The sequence below is a fragment of the Strongylocentrotus purpuratus genome, unplaced genomic scaffold, assembly GCF_000002235.5.
Source record: "Strongylocentrotus purpuratus isolate Spur 01 unplaced genomic scaffold, Spur_5.0 spur5_scaffold_14, whole genome shotgun sequence".
In the NCBI taxonomy this organism is placed as follows: domain Eukaryota; kingdom Metazoa; phylum Echinodermata; class Echinoidea; order Camarodonta; family Strongylocentrotidae; genus Strongylocentrotus; species Strongylocentrotus purpuratus.
This window is the reverse complement of record NW_022145599.1, coordinates 10,575,582-10,600,814: the sequence shown is the minus strand read 5'-3', so window position 1 is coordinate 10,600,814 and position 25,233 is coordinate 10,575,582. Positions and strand designations below refer to the sequence as shown.

General features: G+C 38.3%; 1 protein-coding gene across 2 annotated transcripts in view; it reads left to right on the top strand.

Annotated features, from left to right (window-relative positions):
• LOC581770 (ankyrin repeat and fibronectin type-III domain-containing protein 1) overlaps positions 1 to 17,513 on the top strand; it is an 89,036-nt gene extending 71,523 nt beyond the window's left edge. For both annotated transcript variants that reach the window (XM_030984167.1, XM_030984166.1), the window contains 13 exons: positions 2,900 to 2,990; positions 4,352 to 4,465; positions 5,165 to 5,267; positions 8,973 to 9,105; positions 9,443 to 9,655; positions 10,412 to 10,531; positions 11,316 to 11,522; positions 12,302 to 12,451; positions 12,845 to 12,965; positions 13,954 to 14,120; positions 14,666 to 14,834; positions 15,297 to 15,460; positions 15,822 to 17,513. In XM_030984167.1, coding sequence (XP_030840027.1) covers positions 2,900 to 2,990; positions 4,352 to 4,465; positions 5,165 to 5,267; positions 8,973 to 9,105; positions 9,443 to 9,655; positions 10,412 to 10,531; positions 11,316 to 11,522; positions 12,302 to 12,451; positions 12,845 to 12,965; positions 13,954 to 14,120; positions 14,666 to 14,834; positions 15,297 to 15,460; positions 15,822 to 16,103 — 2,034 coding nt within the window. In that variant the 3' untranslated portion in view covers positions 16,104 to 17,513. The remainder of the gene's footprint in view (positions 1 to 2,899; positions 2,991 to 4,351; positions 4,466 to 5,164; positions 5,268 to 8,972; positions 9,106 to 9,442; positions 9,656 to 10,411; positions 10,532 to 11,315; positions 11,523 to 12,301; positions 12,452 to 12,844; positions 12,966 to 13,953; positions 14,121 to 14,665; positions 14,835 to 15,296; positions 15,461 to 15,821) is intronic.
• Positions 17,514 to 25,233: the final 7,720 nt, after the last annotated feature.

Sequence of the window (25,233 nt, the reverse complement as noted above, 5' to 3'; positions counted from 1 at the left end):
GAAAACATTGTTTTTAAATCTGTCCTTGTATCAACTGTTGTGCACAACCCTTGGTGGGATTGAATATATGTACATAATAACACTAACACAGGGTAGCTACATTTATGTTGTGCACATATCCACCTCAGGGGATGCTCACGGTATTACCTATTGATTATTATTTTAACTGGCTTTAGCCTAGCTGTCGATCCTTAGGTGCTAAAAGCATTTAATGAATAAATTCCTACTAGTTACCCACTTACTACACCGGGGTGGAGAGTGGCAAATGTAGATTAATGCTTTGCCAAAAGACATTAGTTCCGCAGCGATTCAAACCACCCTTGATGGTCTTTAAAATTAAGCGTTTGAACAGTTTCACTAAATTGCTATTGATTACCATAATAGTATTGCTGTTATTGACAGTGTGAACTTGTTTTTATATCAAGCTAAGGGGGTAAAATCAATAGTTTAGTGTGGCATGATAAAGGGTTTTTTATGACTAGGATTCTGGGACGGTGCTTTGGGACATGTTAGGGATGAAAAGACACAATAGATAACGCTTGAGGGGTCTTACATGTCCCTCCATTGTCAAAATGCATTGTTAAGCTCCATGGGGTTAATAAGAGACTAAAGGAGATGATTCACAGGTGGATGGGGGTGAGAGAAGGGGTGGGAAAGGAGGGAGGGAGGGGGAGAGATGGATGAAGGGAGAGAGGGAGAGAGAGGAGTACAATATGTACATTTTTAGAATTAGAGGAGAACAAAAAACAAGGGATATAAAATGATGCAGTAGTGAATAAGAGTTAGGATTCTAAGGATAGAATGGCAAATAGAAATGAAAAGGGTGTGTGTATCATAACAGAGAAAAGAAAGAGAGAGAGAGAGAAAAAAAAAAGAGAGAGAGAGAGAGAGAGAGAGAGAGAGAGAGAGAGAGAGGGGTGAGAGAGAGGGAGAAAAGGGCAGGGGGTGGGGGATTCTTTTGAGATGAGTCTTTGGGGTCATAGCAACCAAAGGTGAATGAATTCATCAGCAGAGCTATTTTCTTGGCTAAGATCTAGTCTGGATGTCTAGAAATCAACCAGCTTATAATTCAAAACCAGAATCGGCTCAAAATATACGAAAGCAGTTCTAAGTCTTCTCTCCTTTACTCCATGGGTACTATTACTAGGCCTATCCCAATCCATTGATTGTTAGTGGAATTAATGCCTGAAGCCAATGCGACGGAGGGGCATGAATAAACATAAAAGGCTGCACAGAAGTCGCACAGGTACAGAAGCTTTCTTTTCATCACTCTCTATCACAATAGGCAAGACCTAAATGCAAGAGAAGCAGTTTCTTTTTTGACAAGCTTTGCCGTTCTTTGGCAAAGATCGAGTGAAAGGGGCTTGTGTATGTTGTGAGTACCTGCTCTGTGAAGTAGTCGGTACAGATATTTGTTTGATTAGGACGGCGTTGTTGACAAAGATGGCTGATCGGAGATGAATTATCGGCATGTGACAGAAAAGTTTTTTCTTGACTACTTGGAGCTATATACTCCAACCAGGGACTCGTGTCCCTGCTCCAACTGAGCCTCTTGTGTAGTTTACAGGAGGGCAACTCCCCTGAGTGGTGAAAAACGGAGCCTTTGAAACCCTTGCATCTATCTCTATACTGCCGTCCTATATATTGAACTGATTGGATTAATATCATAATGGAGGCACTTGCATGGAATGATAATGAAGGAGTTACATTGATTTGGATGAATGGTGAAAGTTTACATTCAATCATATTGTAGATCTGATACTAGATTTGTTTCAAATGTTTGTGTGTGTGTGTTTCTTGTTGAAAACGGAGCAGAGTTTTCAGACCATATATAATCAACTGACTGTTAGAGGTGGATTTTCAAGCTGCATGACTTCAGTTTTGTTGTGATTCAAGTCAGTTTATGAGATTATAATCACCATGCATCTTTCTTGTTGATTCTTCTCTGGAAAAAAATACTGTTTTTTAAGACACATTTTGACATTTTGATTGTGTAAATCAATTACTCTGATTGTGCATGGGATTCATTTCGATGAGAGATTGGAGATGGGAAAGAACCTTTTTTGGATTAGATTTTACTGGAATCAGTTGATGATCCACCATGCAGAGGCCTAGTAGCTGGCCCAAGGCAAGTCTTTTTTTTTTTCTTCATTTGAAGGGGGGGGGGGGGCGGTGGTTAACCGCGTCATTTCTGAACAAGCCTTATAGACAAGGATCTGCTCTTGAGTCTTTAACCCCTTACATCCCATGAGCAGTGAAGCCTGCGACAAGTTGAAAATGTCTTTGGACTACAGAGGTGGAAGTTTTGTTCCAGTGTAAACTGAAACAGCTAGGCGGCTTAGGCCCTTCCTTTTTTGTGAAGTTTGTATTTTGTGCCCAGTTTGTGAAGGAAACAGAACATGATAAGTCATAAGTTCAACATTAAAAGTACATTAATTGTCCCAGAAGGGATGAAGTTCCTATTCCCCCAACCCCCATCTTGTAATATCATTGATTATATACATATTTTTTTCTGTACATGGAAGTGAGAAGATTAATTTGATCATGGTGTTCACATATATGATTTAACCGGTTGGTTGAATAAGGCTTCCATTTTGTTTTGATACTATGGTAGGAACCGGTGATAGTGTTTATGTGAGAAGAATCCATCATTCCACCTTTCATTTTAAACTCTATACAGTGTAATAATTCTGGTCTATAATGTATTTGGCTGGATCAGTTATTTGAAATATGGAAATAATATGTTTTAGCTTTGTGATTATCTTTCGGACATTTTTCAAACTATGGTATTGTTCTTTTTAAATTTTTTTTTTTTTAATTCTGAACTTGACAAAATATTACTTCCCTTACAGCTTTGAATTAAATATTGTTTTTGTTTATTTTTCTTTCTTTAATGCAGGGTGCCAAATATTATGTACGTGTGTCAGCCTTCAATATGAAGGGCTTCGGCCCCACCCAGACGTCAAATCCATCATTTGCTGTCCCGTCATGTAAGTAATAAACAGAGGGAGATAGATAGATAGAGAGAGAGAGAGAGAGAGAGAGAGAGAGAGAGAGAGAGAGGAAGGAAAAGAGAAAGAGAGAATGAGAGAGAGAGAGAGAGAAGAGAAAATGTAAAATGAGAGAGAGAGAGAGAGAAGAAAGAGAAGATGAGAGAGGAATAAAGAGTGAACGAAAGGAGGGACAGAAAAAGGTGGAGGTGTAGGAAAAGAAAAACAGAGGGAGGGCAGGAGAAGAGAGAGTGAAGAAGGTGGAGAAGAAGATAGAAGAGGGGAATAGATTTTAATTTAAGTATTGAGAGAAAAAACGTTGAGAAAGAAGTACTTTGAAAATGAAAAAATGATAGGGGAAGGACGAAAGAAAACATTTGAGATGCAGAAGAATGAGTTATGACATGACATTGTTAGTCAGTGTCTAGCATGATTCCAAGAGACAGAGGAGCATCACCCCTCTATCTTACGCAAACCTGGAGTCATTCATTCTGGCACGTGATGTTGTCACTTGTGATATCACACGTTTCCCCGATTCACTCATCTCCATTACCTGTATGTGTCAACAAATGGGCCTACCAGGGGCTTCCTTAGGGGCTAATTAGTACCAGCCATGCACCCACAAATGATGGAGGAGAAAAAAGGGAATTATAAAAGAACAACAAAATGATGTTTTGGTTTGTAAAGACTTGAGCAAACTTTTTAATTTCTCTTTAGTCACCTAGATCCTATCAATCATCCATGGACGTAGGATATTCCCAACAAATTTGATGGGCGAAAGACCAACCTGTACTTGTCAACAGTTGTGTCTGGAATAATCTGGGACGTAGACTATACCGCCCTGCCTAGTATTAGCTTCCTGTCTTGTAATTTCTACAGTCATTTGTGGACTTGAGCTTGCCTTGGAATAGTCAGTTGAAAAGTCATCTCTCTCGGCACTTCTGCTTGTAAATTAGTAGTTGATGTTTGAGAGCCAACTGATTTCTTTTGTTACTCTTGGGGATTTGGAGCCCTTTCTGGAGGTTTTGTGTTTGACGAGTGATTTTAATAAATGGCACCTACATTTTGGAGGAAAAAAGGTAGATAAAGTGATGATAGATTACATTGTGTTTTTTTTGTGTGGAGAAACTTTGCTTGTTGGATAATATTTGATTTGATGCACAGGAAGTATTTTGTAGTTGTAATTTTGTTTTGTTTTTGTTTATCCATTTATGCTCTTTTAAACATTTTTTTGATAAATATATATATACCTTTGGATTGAGAGTCAAGTGAATGACCACGACACCTCCACGATAGCATATGTTTGAGGCTTTGAGCATATAAATCACTTTCTTTCCATGTTTTACTTGTGATTCTTCTAGGTTGGAGGGATGTGGATGGCAGCAAGCCCAGGTCTTGGGGCAGGCTGAGCATGATCGATGAGCTCTTCCAGCAAGTACGGGACGGGAGACCAGCAGACTCTGTTGAAATCAAATGTAAGTCACACAATTACTTCTTCGATCTTTACGTCGTTCAATTTCCATATATTGAATAGCTTGAAAGAAGGAAAAAGTGATTGAGCTGTGGTTTGAATATAATTTTGTTAAATGTGGTGATATACTAATGATGTTGTACTATGAGTGAAAATTGAAACCCTCATTTCATACGCAATAAATGGGATGAATAAAACAATGCCAGTTGCAAAATTCAAATTTGAAAAAGAAAGAAAAATTGCTGTAATTTTTTTTAATAGTAAATTGGTACCATACTTATAAGAAAGTTGTCAATTATGTTGTTTTTTTAAATACAAAATTGTGGCCCTTTCACATGTTTTGAGAATTTCACTGTGTAAATCCCTACAATGCCCTTTAATAGATATTTAATGCCATGAAACGGCTGTGATCATCATAATAATTAGTTTTGAGTGTCGGGCATGTCATTTTATAAAACAAATTATTGCACGTCTCTAGCTGTTGAATCCTTTCATATCGTGTGTCTTTTTAATCAAGGAAAAAAAAAGAGCTTCATAATCTTATCGAAATCAGACTAACGTCTTGATATACTCCACTACATTTTAACCCAAAATCTCACCCTTGAGATCAGTCCCATTTACTAATAATGGTGTTTGTAGCAGATCAGTATTTTCAATTTTCAAGTTTGATTATCCTTGATATATTCTGTTCTGATGTTTACAGCAACTTCCCCTCGAGCTTCACCGAATCAGATGAGGAAAACGGTGAGAAAAAGCTTGAAGAACCTCTTCCAGTCTGCTCCGAAGTTCCAGAAACATTTAAGGAGGTTAGTCTCATGATCAATTATGAAAATTAGACCAGTTTACTAACATATTCAAGTTTATTCCTTTCATGGGGACCTGATGCTATGTCAGACAAGAATCAGGCAAGCTTTCGCGTTGTCACAAACAACCTTTGTTTAAAAAGTATGCATAACATTTGAATATGTTAGAAAACTTGTCTATCTACATGGCGTAGTTACATAACCATGTTAAAGATGATAACTATCTGTTTTAGATTTGTGGAGACAACTCTTTGTACATAGTACAGAGCAAAAAAAATCAGATACCAAGTGTGATATTGACAGATTAAGATATAAAAAATTGGGAAAAAAAAAACTACAAACATTTGAAAGTTTAAACAAAATTCTTGCTTCACTAGCCTGGGTATATATACAAGTGAATGACCTGTACATACTGTAGCGCTGTGAAACAAATTAACCTTAATATGCTTTAATGAGAGTCTCTAATCCAATACAAGGGGTGTATGGCTCCAGTGGAACAGGTGAAACACAGTCACCCTGTCTTGACTCGGTGGGGTTAATATACCGGTGTTAATGATTGTTATTACCCCTCAATTATTGATGTGATGAGTGCTGAGTGTTTAGGGCGAGTGGGATTTTAGCGTCTAGACACGCCAAGCCTTTATTTGAAGAAGGAAACAGAGAGAGATTGAGAGAGGCGAGTCATATCCCAAACTCTAATTATTAAAGTCAATTGTAACTAGCTTGGAATTAATTAATTTCTTGTTTATCCAAGTTGAATATACATGTTCATGTATTGAGTGTGAATATTAGCGTGAGACAGTCTTTCATTTTAACTAACTCTCTAGGGAGACAAAATGCACAGCCACTATAGACAGGTGGCATTTATAGAGAGGTGTCCACTAAGACAGGTTTGACTGTTCCCCTTAAAAAGAGGCAAAATGAAGGAATATATAGTCCAGACCACTTTGTGAATCAGGTTCATTACCTTCATTTAAATAAATCTCAAGCCTCAAGGGAGACAAAATGCACTGCCACTATAGACAGGTGGGCTTTATAAAGAGGTTTCCACTAAGACAGGTTTGACTGTTCCCCTTAAAAAGAGGCAAAATGAAGGAATATATAGTCCAGACCGCTTTGTGAATCAGGTTCATTACCTCCTGTGTTATATGGATCTGAACAGTTGCACAAGCTGTCTGTCATGGTGAGCTTATGAAATCACAACAGATTGATCTAAGGGATTGTTGGGTCTTAGAGAACATTCAGTCCTCAAATGTTCAAAGAATATATTAATTACCAGGGTAAGGATAACCGCTGATGATGAGTCAATGTTCGGGGTAGGCTGGGGCAATGTTTCTGGGTCAATTTTTTGTTTTTTATGACTTTTTTCATGAGAAAAAATATTTATTTTAATGATGAAAACATCCATTGGGGCCCGTATTACAGGTTTTGAGATTCTGCAAGTACTTAAAAGTTGCCTTTTTTTTTATATATTGCTCAGTAATATCCATTGCATTTGTAAAATGAACGAAGTCAAGAAAACTTGGATGTGTCTTCTTCCTTATCACCAGTCTCTTATCCTTTTTGCGATCCCAAACTATATCGTGTTTAAGAGAAATAATTCAGATTTTGTAATCACTCAACCAAACTTACTACACAATAAATGTGTAGTTTTGTGTAACTGGTAATATCTTTCTGAAATTTGAATCAGATATCTGACTTTGCTTTACTGGAACGACACGTCAACATTTCTATTTGTAGTGACTTGTTGATGAAAGAGAAGACACATTATCTGATCTGTTAAAAAATAATAATTGGTCAAAAGCAAAGCATCATTTCTTGAAGAAAATGCTAGTAGTTTATGACTCTAAATTGATAATAGTACCAGTTTGACAATTACCACACAATCACAGGTGTTCGCGTGAGTCGGTGGACAGCTTGGTGACTAAGCGTTTGATAGATATCCAGTTCGTTGTTGTTCTTCATCATTACACGTAGGATACATTCTGATCTATGAGCTTCCTTTCAACTAACCAGGCGTGTCAGAGAATAATACCAGTAGGATATCGGTGGGTAAAGGCAAGGGGGTGAATTGAATAAGGGGTGTAGGGGTATCACTGATCCTCTAGTAATCCTCTTGACCCTGGCTTTATTAGTGAAGGTGGCTGGCAGATCTCGTGATAGGATGAGCAGATCGATCAACTGTCCTGTCTCAAATGTGGAAGAGAAATTCGACTGTAAAAATTCTTTTCAATATGAAAAATAGTGGTAGCTTATAGGTAGAGAACCGTTGTGATTGATTTCTATGTTGTTGTTGTTGTTGGTTGTATTTTGGTGTTCAGTCAAATTTGACTATTTAGACGTAGTAGTCTGGTTATTTAGTTAAATCATTCGAGGAAGTCGAGCTGTGAGATGTTTTTTGCTGGTCCACTGTTGGGAACTGGAAATATGTAGTTCTCAATTTTTTTTTTATGTGCAAAATTAAGACGGATAATTAGTTTTAAACATTTAATTTAACTTAGTGACTGTAAAAACCACTCTCTATTTTAACCAAAAAAAGCTTTCATGAATTACAAAAATCTAATCATGTTGAAATTCACTTTTCAAACATGCAAAAGCATCTGTTTTTAAAGTATAAAGTATTTCTGGCTCCTGTATATTTGGGCTATTTACCATCTTTGTAGAACTATATGAATTTTAAGATCATCAGAAAATAAATCAATATGGATTTCTAACATTGTGAAATGAATAATTTGGTCAAAATTATTTAATATCCCCTGTAGTTTTAGTGGAAAAAATTCTGCATTGCATGGGGGCAGTTGTGAAATCAATTTTCCCCCGGACTCCAAAACCACTCTAATCGTTTAATAGCCGAAACTGCTGTTGACCTCCCTATATCAAAAAGAAAGAGAGACATATACTTCACACCCAATTAAACTCGAATCACAATCAAATCTCTCTCAGTGCAATTAGAAAAGTTCCGGTAACTTCCGTGAGAGCTAGCATTCTTGATGTCTAATTAATTGTTACCTTCCGTTGTTTTTAAAAAGAAGACATTAGGTTGACACCAAGGCTTTAAATCACAATGAAACTAAACTTGGGGCAATTAAACCAAACTTCCTACAGCCATAATGTGGTCTCTCATTAATTAGAGTCTCTACTGTTGTGGTGACAGAGATCCATGTCTACCTTCCCTCCGATCCCATGGTCTAGAACAACAACTTTATTTATCTGGTCGCGGAGGTACATGTACAGCTTTTAAAATCAGAAACTTTCATGGATTGTTAAAAGGGCGGGCTAGGCAGAAACCTTCATGAACTGCAAGAAGTCAGTGTTGTACGGATCAATGAGGATTCAATTTTGTTTATGCCATATGCAGCTATCGCCGATCGACCCAATGATGACATTTCTTGCACGTAAAAGTGGTCCATGTCATGATGTACTTTAAAACTTTTCATGAAGCAGTCTAAAAAAACCTCAATTACCTCAAACAAAGACATTAGTCTTTGAAACGCCCAGACTCTAATTATAATTAATCTCTTGAAGTAGAGCTTCCTGCAGCTTTCCTTGGTGTCTTAATTTCTTTAATTAGAATCGGTATTTCTGTGGTCATATAGGTGTGTACCGGTACTCTGTCTTTCAAATAACTCTATTTTCACCTTGCGGTGACGTGTACTGAATTAGTCTCCATTTATCAGTAACGGTGGTGTTATATTTTTGTCGTTGCAGAGGCGTATACCTAGCCTCAGTGATCTACAACGATGACAAGGTTCTTGTGACAACGGAGGACTACCTGCCTATTATAGAGGTCGACGAGAACTTCCCTAGCAACGTCCAACAGGACTTCCTATGGTTCATGAAGGTAAGATCAAAGGTCACATTAATCTTTGAAAGACAGGGCCCCCGTTTCTATTAACTTGATATCAATAACAAGTTACAAGCTACTGAAATCATGGCATCTGATTGGCTGAGAGCAAATTTGTCATAGAAATTTAGCAGTTTGTTATAGATAACAATTAGTTTTATAAAATGGAGTAGGGGGGTCTTTGGGTATGGGCGAGGCTATGTTATTGGGAATATAAAATCATGCCATGTGATGTAGTTTTGCTTGTTGTTTTGTAAATTTCGAGTATGAGAATTACAGTGAATTGCATTTGCAACATTTTAACAAAATTCTATTTTTTTTTTCAATCTTGAAGGTGGCCCAAACATGGGAGGATGTTGACCTCCTGAGAACTGACCTGACCCAGTCGACGGCAGCCTCACCGGTCGTCCACTTCAGAGGGCGCCTCCTGCAGGCCGCTGCCCAGTTGCAAAGCATCATGGGTATGCAGGACCTGGGCAAGCTCTACTACGAGCCGGTCAAGGACAGCCAAGGGATCGTTATCTTTACACTCATCAACTGCGTCAAGGTAAATTAAATTGTTATATTATTTATGTTATTTGTTTATGATATGATAATGTAATGTTATATTTTCTACAAATTTGAGTCGTAAGACAAGTTTTCATGCCTCCTTTGATTTGTGCATGACAATAAAGAAATTCAATTCAATCTTTAACAAAGGTACCTCATGCTTCTTGTATTCCATTGCCTACAGGTAACCCCTGTATTAAGTCTTGGGAATTGGGACAATTTTGTATTAAAATGAGTTGAAAATGATTACTTCCTGGTATTTTTTTTTCTCTTTTACAAGTCATTTCTGGTATTTATTACCTTTCGCTGTGACCCAAAATAAAACAATTTTGTTGTTGTTGATGTAATAAGTAGGCACTCTCCTTTTTTTGTGTCAACTTGTATAATTTTGTATTGAAACGAGTTGAAAATGAGCTCTTCCTGGTATTTTTATTCTCTTTTACAAGTCATTTCTGGTATTAATGAACCTTCAACTCTGACCCTAAAGAAGAAAAAAAGATTTTTTTGTTTGGATGTATTAAGTAGACACTCTCCATTTTTTGTATCACCTTGTATAATGAAGTTTTAATTGAAGTTTTGGTAAAATAGTTAGGTATATATTTTTGTTGCTGTCAATAAGCCTTGTCATCAATTTTACTTTCTAGCTGATAGTTTATACCGGTATTGCTATATAAAGAATTTGCCAACATGCAGACAACGATAAAAATCTAATTATATATATTTTCAATTCTGTTATTTTTTTTTGTTTGATTAGGACCCGAGGACAATAAACAATGCAGCGCTGAAATGGGTCAGTATGACGAGAGTCCAGAAGAGGAAATCAATGAGTGTGGAGTGCCCAGTGGCTGCAGATCTGCTACTTACGTCATTACCAGTAAGTGGGACTGTGATACTAAATTTAAGGAAAAAAATTGAGGCCATTAAACTTTTTGTGACCACAGTAAAGATTTGGGTCATCCCTCACAATACCGGTTGCCATTGGACAAGATCCCTGTCATTTGCATGTCTAATTCCTTCTGGAGGTCATTATCATGTTGAGCGTTCAAATGGATATTCGTATATAGTCAATAAGATTTGGCTTAGGATTTTGGTCTATTGAAAGAAGAGTCGTTATAGGGACCTCTGATGCGATACATCTCAAGTGGATTTCTTGTTATTGGATGGATGGAGTTTGGAATCAAAGTAATGGTTTCAAAGACTAAAATGGCTTTCCTTCTATGGGGAGAACAACAAATGTGTTAGATGGACTTCTCTATCTGGAAATGGGATGAAGAGAGAGTTTGGTGCAAAAGTAATTCTTTTTAGAGGAAAGTAGTCCTCTCAAAACCTAACATGATTATGATATATTTAGTTGAATTCAGTTGATTGAATCCTTATCCTGGTCCTAGTACCTCATTGTATCTATGCAAATGTTAAAGCCCGTCTGTACTAGTTTGGCCAGGAGGGATTAGACCACCCGGCGTGGTCACTGACGAGTGGTTATCTTATCAAATCAGCACTCAATTAACATAAGAAAAAGAGGATCATGGGGGACCAACAGGCACCAATTAGGCATTGTTTTCTATATAGAGCGACCAAGTAGTGCAGTTGGGATTTAAAGATTGTGTTACCATGGTTATTCATCATTCTTCCACCATCATCCCTCCCTCTTCTATCAGGAGAAGATCATCCACCACCAGGTGAGCAGCCTGCCCCTGACCCGGGGTCTCTATGTGGGCTACCTCAAGCTCCGGAGCTCGCTGGGGAACATCAGGATCCAGGTGCCCGAGCGCCACCCCAGCATGCTGCCCCACATCAAGGTCAGGGATAACTACAACGTCTCGCAGGAGGAGTGGGATTGGCTCCACAGTCTGGACAAGTGTGAGGTAATTAAGCAGAGTGAGAATATATAGCTGTGATACAGCTTAGAAAAATGTAATTACACGAAAAGAAGCATCTGGACCCTGTCTTACAAAGAGTTGATATCAATCGCAACTTATTTGCGATTGATATCAAACGCAACTATGTATATAAGAGATAGGAGATTGCAAACTTGCTATTGATAAGAGGAATTGAGATTGGTTTGGATCAATCGCAACTCTTTGTAAGACAGAGCCCAGATGCTTGGTGATGCTTGTCCATTAAATTTTTATTATTTTACGTATTTGAATGAAAGTTTAGCTACCTAGCTTTAAGACTTATCGAGATGGTATATGCATTTACCAGCTCCATATCCAAATGATGTGGTTCTCTCTCTGTGTGATTAAATTATGATTTTCAACTGTCATGCAGTATGCATTCCAGACGCATCTTTTTTTGTGCACCTACATTTTGCTAAGCTAGCACCTAAGTATGCCTCAGGATTCCAACGGTCATGAAAAATCCTGGAAAGTTATGGAAAAATAATCTCTTTTGGAAAGTTATGGAAAGTCATGGATAATAAAGGAAAAAAATCTGAAGGTCTTTATATGAGAGTGTGCTACAGGTGTGTTAAGTAGTCTATTCGCAGGGTACTTTTTATGCAAAATCTCTTTTCTTTTCAAAGTTATATTTCAAGCTCATATTTTGAATTACGGTATGGAACTACCAACATACATAACAAAATAATTTGTTGTTATTGGTGTGGTGCTAATCGTATACTATATATGTTCTTGGATTGTTTTAGGTGAAGAAGAAAGCAACCAGGGTACAGGAAGATTTCCAGCGCCAGCTTGCATCGGCGACCCGGAAGCTATTGACACGGGTAGGGGTCACCGAAGAGGAGGCTATCACCCACAGACTTTGCGACCTAGAGGTTGTTGAACTCAGCAGTGAGGTGAGTTGAATTTTCTTACTTGGCAACTCCTCAATGTTCCGTACACCTGTTTTGATTGCTAATCTAAATATTGGGTGTTATTTTGCTCTTCTGTATTATTCAGCTTATTTTCAGATTGATAATGAATACAATTTTTATTGTTAGTAAGGATGTTATCAAATCAGCATATGTACCGGTAATCAGCATTGGTATGTTTCTGAAGCTTTGTGCAGATATCCATGTCATCATTTGATTTTTCTTTCATTTACATGTGATCTATTTTGTCAATCAAAATGTTGTGATACATGTATGTTATATGCTACATGTATAAAGCAACGTTAATGTGCTTCTTTATATCTGCTTCTGTTTAAAGGCATCATTAATGAACCCAATTCTTGTTTCCTCTTGGCACAGGTCTCATTCATTTTGCTGCTCCCTCCTCTGGGTAGTGTATGTATAGGACCGGGGACACCATCCGATGACTGGATCACCAGCAGGGATTTCACGTCGATCTCAGTGCCGGTCTTTGAAATGAGTAAGTCTAGCATCTCTTCATTTCCAGGGACCCGTTTCACAAAGCCTTTTTTCAATGACAAATGACAAAAATCAGTGACAAATCTGCTGGTAACCAATCAGAAGCAAGGATTTCAGTAGCTTTTAACAAAAACTGTCATTTGTCACTGATGACAAGTTTTGTGAAACGGGTCCCAGGTGTTGATAGTTCCTGTCTCTTTGTCTCGTTGGCAAGGTTTGCATGAAGGGGGAGCCATTAATTAGCACTTTTTATTTCGGTTGTCGATGATATATAGTGAGCAATACGGCGGTGAAATTTTGTTGCTGCTTTCTTGGAATGGTGTATAGGAAAGTTTATGCTTGTCAGTGAATGATCGGGGTAAACATTACCTATTTAATTAGCGGTGTGTTTTGTTTGTGGGAAAGGTTAATGAAGGATATAATGCCTTATACATGGACAGTGACAAATCTTGGTTTGTGAGACCGTGGTAAAGACTGTGGTCACATACTTATCACTGCCAGTGTGATGATAGTTTAGCTCTTAGAAAAGTTAGTATTATGCGCTATACTGCACGTTTCCTCTTTTCTTGAAGTAAGGATGTGACTAATCACAAAGAAACATGTATTTTTGTCATTCGTTTATCTTGATACAAATATCACTCTGTGATATCTGACTTATGAAATGCATAAGCCTACTTTGGATTTCAAAGAAAATGACAAGCTTTAAGCAATGTTTAGGTGATGTAGACTGCCCACAACATAGCGAAAACACAATAAAACCTCTCAAGAGAGACAAAAATTTGGTCTTTATAGGCAGGTGTTTTTATGTACAGGCTTCATTATTACTGCTTTCAATGAGAAACAGTTTTCAAGGGAATAAATATAAAAAGTGGTCTTTATAGACATGTGGTCGCTAAATCAGGGTTGACTTTAGTCACTTTTGGAGTATCAAAAATGCTGGTTCATATGAAACAGTGTAATTCATTTTGTAAATAAATTGTTGTCCACAGTACACATGAGCACGTATCATGGAGACTTCATCCGCCGCTACGCAAGGCTTTCCTCAATCCTCGATACAGAGTCCCTGATCACCCAGCAACAACTGAGGGAGGCCTTCTCGAACGATGAACTGAATGAAGCAAAGCGGAGACAGACGCAAGTGGAGGAATTTCAGAAGGTGAGAGAGGGAAAGCTTACTCTAAAGCCCCACTGCACTTCTTATAGCTACTTGGGCCCTCTATATAGCAAACAATGCCCAAGTGGTGATCGTTGGTCCCCCACGATCCTTTTTTTCTTATGTTAATTGAGAGCTGATTTGATGAGATAACCACCTGTCAGTGACCATGCAGGGAGGTATAATCCCTCCAGGCCAAACTACTGCAGATAGGCTTCAAGTCATCCATACTTGATGCTAAGAGGATGTATAGGGTTGTTACAGAACCTATATTAAGTGAAACGTCTGTTAAATATTTTATCATGTCTTTTTGTTTTGAGTAAAAGATTTACTGATTAAACATTTTTGTAATGATTTATCAAAAGAACAAAAATTTCTAATACACAGGAAAACTTTATATATTTTTAACTGTAAAGAATTTTTTCAAATCACTCTGTAAAGCACTGACTCTCTAAAAATATTGAGATAATGTGGTTACTTCCTGTATTTTCAAACTTAAGACTCAAAAGGGAATTTAATTGAACGGAAATGCCTTGTTCTTGTTACAGTCACTTGACATGATGTGGAGAGGAATGCGCTGGATCATGGATATACTCCAGTATGCCAGAGACAAACAGATCAAAGGGGGAGTCCCTCTCTCTGTACTCTATGCTCCACCCCCATCACCAGTGGATGCTTCCGAGGATATTCTAGCATCCTTCACGGAGTGCATGAAAGGTGGGTCACATCATTATTTTGTAAGGGGTGGCTTTATCATATCTTCAGGATGAGATCAGGTGCAAAGATCTGTCTTTGAATAAATAATGGTGTTCAGATTGATAGCTATCGGTTTTATCTGTCTTGTCAAAATAAGTTTCATATTCTGATTGTGTAAATGGAAAAATTAATTTGATAAGGTGTTATGTATAAATATTAGGAAATTTTTATCATTATAGAATTATTGGAACAACTGCAGAATGGCAACTGCACACAACAAAGGTCTAGCACATAATTACTAAGCTCTGTGTTACAAGTTTTGCCGCATCATATCTAAACGAGGCTTTGGTGAACATTTTTAACCATAGAGTTCTTTGAAGATTTGTAAGCCGGTCATCAGAGGACGTTGTCGTTGATACTACCCTCTCCTGTGGCACACTGTTAACCATCTCTCTTATCTTCATTTACCCTTCCTCCATCCAGATCCCCAGAACCACTCCCTCCTACCGCCCCCTCCCTGCAGCAGCATTGGATGCCAGACGATGTTACTACCGGTAGAGAGGGCAGCAGATAACACTCTCAAGTCAGGCATTCTCAGGGTCTTCCCAGCCTACAACTCAGGTCTTGCCAAAGGAACAAGTGTCAAGGTTAGAACAGCCCCATCTAGAAAAATACTTGTATATTTTTTTTTTGGTACCATGAATTGTCATATAAATTGCTTTTATGCATACTACTGCGTAACCTTAGATTGGATTAACCTAAGAAGGACAGCGATGTCGAGCAGATGTGGTATTAAGGATCATTAAATCTTATCGTATATCAGATCATTTGTTTTGAATAAAGCACAAATTGCTTTTTATTTGATGACAGCCTTTCCTTTGCAAAAAAATATTTTGTCACAAACTGAAAAGCTGCCGTTATCAAAAATGTTTAAGCCGACAACTTTAAGCATTCCACGTCTGAGTGCATCTTAATTTTAAATCGTGTATCTTTTTAATCTCTTTACAGCTCCATGTGACATCAAAGACATCATGTGAGGACATAGTGAGCCTGGTGGTGCAGCAGCTCAACAAGGCCATGGAGAGCAGTGGCATGGAGACCCCCGCCTTCTCCCCCGAGGACTGTGCCCACTTCTGCCTGGTAGCCATCATTGCCAACAAGGAGTACACTCTGCAGGAGGACTTCTGTCCGCTGCAGCTCCAGAACCCTTGGACTAAAGGACAGTTGTTTGTCCGACCTAAAGACTCCGAGAGAGCTGTCCTCAATGTAGGTCCGTCGACGGCTGTATAGCGTTGACAGTCCGGTCGCATCCTCCACGTGCCATCTTTGCCAAAGTGAAGAACATTTCCAGGATTTTGCTGCGTATTGCCATTGGAGAATACTTACAATGTCATACATTGTTTTGAAACTTCCTATGTAAAACAGAGTGACTTCATAGCCTCAACCAAATCTCCAGGATATATGTATATCATTTTTTTTCTCCCAACAAGAGTTTGTGATAATGCCAAGGATAGGGAAAGGCTCTTTTTCGAAGTACAGCTTCAGGAGAATACTTCTGCGTGCGTACAGGTCTGCGATAGGGTTGGTCTCTACAGAAGACGTACATCTGGGTGTTAAGCGATTGTTATAAGAGAGTCTTTCTATGAGAAGATACCTGATGTGAACATGGCAACGGTAATGGACTCAAAGGTCAAAGGTTAGACAAGTAGCCGCAGATGATGAACTCCCTACAGTCTTGGCCACTCTGCAGATACCTGTACATGATCTCTCTGGACAGAACTGACCTATACGGTGTGATGGAACCACATATCTTGTCCATGTGTGGTTGTGTTTAAGATCTAGAGACGCCCATGAGTGGTGTCCTTCACTTGCAGAAAAGCGGTATCTGCATGAGTGAACAAGGACCCTAGCCCTCCACCCTGGCCCATTCTCGAAAGTGAGATCCACTTGCCGTAGGCCTTCAAGAATGCAAAGTTTCCGTTCCTCTAAAAGCAGACAAGCTTGAATCGGCATCCTGTGTTGGATAATATGGATCTCGGAATATATGGAAAGTTCTTGGTTTCCAATGTTATAATTTCATGTCTCTAAAGCAGTCAGTCATGATGAATAGTCATATAGAATATTGGATATAGCCTTACTTGGAGGTAGCTACCGAGTTCTAATACGTGATGTGATGCATCGTCACTAATATGAAGTAGGTATATGGAATTCTGATAAATGATGAATGTAATTGTGCAACACCAAAGACTTGAAAAGAAAATATTATGATTTTGAGTGAAGGTTTGCAGAATGTACGCTATCCATTCCATGTAGACAATACATGTCTTCGGCTGTTTGCAAGAAGGCTGTTCGTGCCGTTGCCAATGCATGGCCCTTATGGCCTTCTTGCCACAGCTACCCGACAATATACAGTCAAACCTGTCTAAGTGGCCTCTGCCTGTCTAGAAAGGTCACCTGTCTATAGTGGTCATCCAAACAATGTCATGTAGATGGTCTTTAGAGATTTAAGTCTCCATAGTAATGGACAGAACTTGAATTCACTTGCATTGAAGTTCTAGAGAAATGGGCTATATTTTAGGATGATTCTTATCTGACATCATGTTTGTGTTGCAAAAAAATGTGAGTTTATTTTTTTGATTAATTAACTGATTTGGATGTTTGTGGGTGATATTAGCAGAGGCTGTTTTTAAAGAGAGCTCAGTTCATGAAATACATTGTTTATATACGATTTTACGTGCAATAATATTTGGTATGTATTGGCAATGATCATGCGTTAGTTTTGGTCAGTATTACAACAAGTGGATGAGTGCATATGTAGGAACTATGTTAGCGTTGTTTGTCTAAAGATACGTTGGGAATCTGTTGCCCTAAACCTTGCAGCAGGGCCACCCCATATGGCAATGGCTCAACATGTAGGGCACTTGACATGCCAACTTGTCTTATACCTTTCAACATGTCACTGCGTTCACGTTGTGCAAAACTGCAGTTGTGGTCTGACTGTGCCATGCCAATGAATACGCCATATGTGAATGGGGACGTCGACGATATGGTGGTTCTGTTTTTCTCCAGAGTTCCACTTTGTTTTCCACAGTTTGTATCTGACGTTGATCACAACCGAGAATACAATTAGTTAAGTGCCCTTATCTGTACAGTGTATATAGAATAAATCAGAGGTGGTATTTAGGAAAGAAGACTTTTAAACCGCAATGTGTGTGTGGCTATGCAAGCAAACAGACTCGTAGAAACAATCGACACAATCAATCGTAGACTCTGCTTCCATGGACACAATGTTTCCACAGTTGCATATTTTCAGAGGTTGCACGGGAGTGCATTTAGCCTTATCTTATTTCATATCATGAATTCAAAAGTGATCAATAAATCACCAAATTTATATTTATTATATCATGTGTCAAGATTTTCTCAAGTTCTATATGAACCTGTGATGAGGGGTTTCTTATTCCATGAAAGTGATAGTTACTAAATCATGTCTTGATGTCATTGCCATGGGGATATGGTTTTGGGGGGCTGGTTTTAAGCTATAGTTGGATCATGAATGTAAAAGAAAACTAAGAAGTTGGTTTTAAAGATGCAAAAATCATGCAGTGTTTCATTCTCCACTCCAAATTGTATTTTCTCTACATAAATTGCATTCTGAATTCCAGCTATTTAGCTCTTGCAGATGGCAGGCTTTCAATAAATTGACTGGTTAGGCTTAAGTACATCTCTGAGGGGCTAGTACATCAGCTACATGAGAGAAAGAAGAAAACACCGCAAAGGTGGATACTGAAATTTCTTTTGTCACCACCATTTATAATAAATAATTTGGTAGATGCATACAATTGTTTCAATAATCTTCTTTCTTTTCAAAGTAGTGGTTTATACATGTTTTATTTTAGGTGCTCACATTTTTCAATGACTTTACTTCATAAAGTGTTATATTGTACAGGATTACATTTTGTGCCAAATTTCTACTTTGTGCTTCGATATAGACCACCATGTACAGGGAGATAATTGTGACATTACGGTCTTGTTCCCTATTTTAGTTTCCCCTCTCTTAATAATCTCTTAATTTGTATGTTAAATATTTGTTCAATGCACTCCACAAGCATTTAGTTTTTAGTAAATTACCATTGTCAATAATGACAGATGAATAAGAATTTTGAATACTGCAAAACCAGAAGTGTTTGCATAAATGAAATTTGTATGAATTTGGTAACTGGCTAAAATTGAACAAAACTTTAACACCACAAAAGAATCAATTAATAATTGACAGTGATTTTTTTTTTTAGCTGCAAAAGTTTCTTGTTTTGTAGTTTTTGTTTTAATGAAGATCTACCTCAAGGCACACATGCAGTTTAAACAAGATTAAATCAAGAAACTCATATATTAAATGACAATCATGAACTTGTTTGCATCAAAACAGACTGCTGGAGTCTGTTGAAAATAAGAGTCATAAATTTGCTTCGCATACCTTGTATTTTGGAAACTACCACCTGTGCTGTAGGGAAAATATTCACTTTGTCCTGATTATTGTTCTTTTTAAAAGTTTTGTGCTTGTTTTTACTTATATTTAATTTGAATGGATATGTTATTGATTTCTTCAAATGAAAATAACCCAGGAACTAGATATGGCAGATCAGAATTCTGAATTGTGATACACTTTAGCATTATGTGCAATCTGTGCATTCATACCTTTAACGAGATTTGCAATACTATTTATTTCTATTTATGAATCTGGTAGTATTTATATTCAAACCGTATCTTTCACTTCGCGGGCCTAGTTATCTTAACCAGATTTGTTTAGGCCTATTCAGACCTCACCGATAAATAATGATTAACGATGATAAAATCATTCCCAAATCACTCACCCAATGACCACTATTTCTGTGGATGAGCATCCCTCAATTATCTTATTGTCTAGTTGGGATTGCTTGGCCACTGTTTTTGTTTCTTCTTTTTTTCTTCATGTTCCCAGACCTCAATAATAGTGTCTGTGAACAAAAAGTGGACTCCTTCAAAAATGACATCAGTCGCAGAGAAAAAAGGATGGAGGCATATTCCTTAGTGTTTGATTAAGGGCTTGTTATGCCTCCGCCACCGAAGGTGGTGCCGGAGGCATCATGTTTTCGGGTTGTCCGTCCGTACGTCCGTACGTCCGTACGTCCGTCCGTACGTCCGTCCGTACGTCCGTCCGTACGTCCGTCCCGTTTGACCGTTATCACAATATCTCAAGAACCATTGAAGATTTAAACTTAAGACTCGGCAATAGTATTTATCACCATAGGAAGACGATCTGATTAGATTTTGGAGTACGTAGGTCAAAGGTCACAGGTCACAGAGGTCAACTTATGAAATTCCTTGTATTGAGTTTGTTAGCGCGATATCTCAAGAACCATTTGAGATTTAAACTTCAAACTTAAGGATAGTATGTATCACCATAGGAAGACGATCTGATTAGATTTTGGAGCACGTATGTCAAAGGTCAAGGGTCACAGAGGTCAACTTATGAAATTCCATACATTGAGATTGTTATCATGATATCTCAAGAACCACTAGAGATTTAAACTTCAAACTTAGTGATAGTGTGTATCACTATAGGAAAACAATCTGATTACATTTTGGAGCATGTAGGTCAAAGGTCAAGGGTCATAGAGGTCAACTTATGAAATTCCATACATTGAGATTGTTATCATGATATCTCAAGAACCACTGGAGATTTAAAAACTTCAAACTTAAGGATAGTATGTATCAATATAGGAAGAAAATCTGATTAGATTTTGGAGCACCTAGGTCAAAGGTCAAGGGTCACAGAGGTCAACTTATGAAATTCCATACATTGAGATCGTTATCGCGATATGTCAAGAACCACTGGAGAATTTTCACTTCAAACTTAATGATAGTATGTATCACCATATCATAATATCTCAAGAACCACTGGAGATTTAAACTTCAAACTTAATGATAGTGTGTATCACCATAGGAAGACAATGTGATTAGATTTTGGAGCACGTAGGTCAAAGGTCAAGGGTCACAGAGGTCAACTTATCAAATTCCATACATTGAGATTGTTATCATGATATCTCAAGAACCACTGGAGATTTAAACTGCAAACTTATTTAAATTGCTCTATGGCGGAGGCATCATTTTCGACTGCGCGCAGTCAAAATTCCATCTAGTTCAGATATGGCACGGTTAACCTCTGCAGTGAAAAATCTACCACGTTTTTAAAACGTTTAAAATTAATGGCAACTGCGTGCAACAAAGGACTTGAGCATATTCACTAAGCTCTGTGTTTTCAGATTCAGAAAATATGAAATAATACATTTTACAGCATCATTAAAAAAACATGGTTTGCCATGTCATATCTGAACGAGGCAAAAACGTTTGTGTTGTGAAAAAATGGTGAGGTCTGCCCACTTCAATCACAATCCTTATTAGTATAATATGGTGTACGCATATAGTTTACAGTTTATAATTATCGGTAAGGGTCTGAACTGGTCGTAAGGATACAGTGATGACAAGATTGTCACTGTGTGAATTTTGAAGGAACCGATATGAAAAGATGAACTTTTATATTTTTAGAAAGTGTACATGTGATTAGGTTAAAGCGTGTCAGCCTTGCTACATGTACTTGTGTTCACATTGATGGTCAGTTAATATGAGACCAATATAGAATTATGTGAACAGTCTGAACACAAGTCTTTGTTTGTTCTCTTTATCTCAGTGTGTGAAAATCCCTATATACCTTCAGCTTTGTTGAGTTCAATATCTGAATTGTTTTTCTCGTTCTGGGAAAGAATAAGATCGTAGAATCCACTTTTATATATTTATTTTAGACTTCTGTATTTGAGAGTATGAACAGAAAGGAATAATGCAACTATAATATGTTAGAAACTGCCAAGAGAGTGGTTCTTTCTTTGTGTAATAGCCATGAGGATAATGTATATTATGCTGTTTACACCATGAATTTTCTTCTCTGTATGGATGTAAATATGATGTATATCTCGTGTATATAATTACATTGTATATAGGAATGAAGATTTACTATTTATAATACCACATTGGAAGAAATCACTGATAAACCATTTAGAAGATAAACATTTACCGAGTCATTGGTGATTAGTGTTGAGAAGATAAGAAGAATGATCTCCAGAGAGGCAGAGTGGTGTCAAAGAGAGAGGGAGAGGAGGGGTAGAGAGAAAGAAGGGGAGAGGGAGGGGAATGGGAGGAAGAGAGAGAGAGAGAGATGGGGAAGGGAGAGAGAGAGAGAGAGAGAGAGAGAGAGAGAGAGAGAGAGAGAGAGAGAGAAGCACAGAGAGAGAGAGAATGGGGGAGGGGAAAGAAGGAGAGGAAGAGAGAAAGAAATAGTTCTCCTGAGCTCCACATTTTCAAAATAAACTCCAAAATGTATGTATATGTGACTAACGCCTTGACTATACCCTCCGACAATTCAATCCTGACAATTACTCCCTGGTCAATTACCACTAGGACAACTACCCCCAAGACAACTGGGGTAAGTATGGCAGAAGATCCGGTTAGTTCAGTATTTTGGGGCCCCAAATCGAAAATTTAATTTATGTATATTTTCATTTCCAAAAAAAATATTTTCATCATGTCGAAAATAGTAATTGGGGCAAAATTCATGAAAAGTGAAAATTATGATTTTTTTTTCTTGGTTAAAAACTGCAAGGGGTTCAGCATTTTTGGGCCCAAAATACAAAAAATTATCATTGGGTATATTTTCATCAATCCTGAATTAACGTGACCCTAGCATGTAAAAAATAGTAATTTAGGCGAATTGTATGAAAAGTGGAAAACATGAACTTTTGACTAAAACTGCAAGGGGTTATTAACATTTGGTATTTTGACCTAAAATCGAAAATTAACAATTGAGTATATTTTCAATTTTTTTTTCATCAATCCTGGGTAAATGTCACTATTTAGAAAAATTTCATGAAAAGATGAAAACATGAATTTTGTACTAAAACTGCAAGGGATCAGAATTTTTTTGCCCAATTCGAAATTTTCAGTTAGGCATATTTTCGTATTTGTTTAAACTTGGCTATTAAAAAAAGAAAATGATAAGAAAGAAATATGAGGTGATGTCACTTTAGACCGGATGTGACGTTCAAAACACTATAAGTGAGATACCTCCAGAGGTGGATCTAGGGGGGGGGGGGGTTCGGCGGTTTAAACACCCCCCTTTGACGGCCAAGTGAAGACAAAAAAGGGGAGAAAAAAGGAAGGAAAATGAAGGAAAGAAGAAGGTAAAACAGTAAAACGGCGCGATTTTCGGAAAATACCCCAAAACAGGAGTTTCGAAATCATGCTTTCTTTATGCTGCTACATGCAGGGGCGTCGCTGGACCTTTTTTAGTGGGTGGGGGTGTAGAGGCCAACAATTACCGACAAAACTAGCCACCAATTACCGACAAAATTAAATGTCCTAATATATACAAATTTAACCCTATAAACCCGGGGCCGAAGGTTAAATTGTTTTTCCTATGGATTATCTATAGTACTTGCGTATGCACAAACGGTTATTTTCCTCGACGACATAAATATACGAATTATTTCGTCAACTTAGTCAGCATCATAGCTATATATTTTAATGCAGGCGCGGAGCTAGGATCTTATTTTAGGAAGGGGCAGCCGGTGAGCAAGCGAACCACTTAAAGAGCGCACGAAGCCTGCTCATTAGGGGGGGGGGGGTGAACTCCCGCGCGAAGCCCAGAAGCTTAGACGTTTCCTTAAATTATTATAAAAAGAAGACGATTTGCTGTACCATTATTGACTGTTAATCCTTGTCTAAATTCAGTTTATCCCCCTCCCGCGCAAAGCGCGGAAGCTTTGACGTTTCATTAAATTATTAGAGAAAGTGCACAATTCGTTGAATCGTGCTCGACTCTTAATCCTTGTCTGATTCAGTTTCTCCCCCTCCCGCGCGAAGCGCGGAAGTTTTGACGTTTCATTAAATTATTAGAGAAGTAGACGATTCGTTGAACCGTGCTCTACTCTTAATCCTTGTCTGAATAAAGTTTCCCCCTTTAGCGCGGAAGCTTTGACGTTTCCTTAAATTATTAGAGAAAGAAGACGATTCGTTGTTCCGTTCTCGACTCGTCTAAATTAAGTTTTCCCCTCCCGCGCGAAGCGCGGTATTTTCGGCGTTTCATCAAAATATAGAGAAAGGAAGACGATTCGTAGTACCGTTGTTGACTCTTAATCTTTGTTTGAATTTAGTTTCGCCGAAAATTTTAAACCTCCGATTTCTTTAGCTGATATTATAGGAAAGTGAAACTTCGAGAAAATACAAGTATTGTAGTTGTAGTCAATCTCGAAGTCGTCACAGCGGATAAAAAGTCACAGTTCGCAGGGAAAAAAACATGTCGGCCGACCGACAATATACATCTCACCGGCTTCGAACTTCTGCATTGATATAGTACACGATGATCGAGCAAGAATATTGGCACAGCTAACCCGATACAGCAACATGTTTACCCGTGTCTTTCTTTCTCCCTCGACGAGACGAATCCATCCAACAACAACCCTCTCTCTGTTGCTCCCACTCAGGCTCCTCTCTCAGGCTAATATATACCTCCCCCCCCCCCCTCTCTCTCTCTCCTCTCTAGCTTTCATCCCCCCCCCCCGTTTCTTTTGTTTCCCTTTTCTCTTTTATCTTCCTTTTTTTTTTTCCTTTTCTTTCTTTTTAAGCACTGCATCTCACGCCTGCCCACCCCCCCCCCCCTCCCACTCCGTGAACGGAGGGATATATATCATGCGTGTTCCCATAATGTCCGGTAAAGGGGTACTTTTCACGCACCAAAGTCCGGCTCGTAGTACATAAAAATCAGGCCCATATTGACTTTACACAACGGACTTAGGGGGTGTTTTCAAAAGGAGGGAACATCCCCTAAATAACGCTGAGTGGGGGGTGGGGGCGGGATCTCACGCATTGTCATTATGACGTGGTTGCATATGCGCGATATCAAACTTACGCGCGCTGTATTGTGACGTAGGCGCACCTGTTACCTAGAGCTTGCTAGAAGCTTGAAGCGGACAATCAACACTGCAAAAATTTTCCGCCAACAGCAAAACTGAGTATATTCTCAGCAAAGGATAGAAAACAGAAAATTCCAAAAATATGCGAGCCGTGATAGTATAGTAAATAGTAATAGACGATGAATGGAAATATCTTAGCAACTTTATAAATTTGGTGGGGGGCAAAATAGGCCTAAAATGGCATATTTAGTCCAAAAACCTCATACCATTTCGAACGATACAGAGAGACGTTTAATAACCGGATTGCAAAGTGCAGCTTCGGCGGTTCGCGCTGCTGCCGAGGCCGACAATGTCTTGTTCAAGAAAACGCGCGTTTTTATGAAGTATCGCCCCAAGCGAGTGCTTTTCAACATTAGTCATCG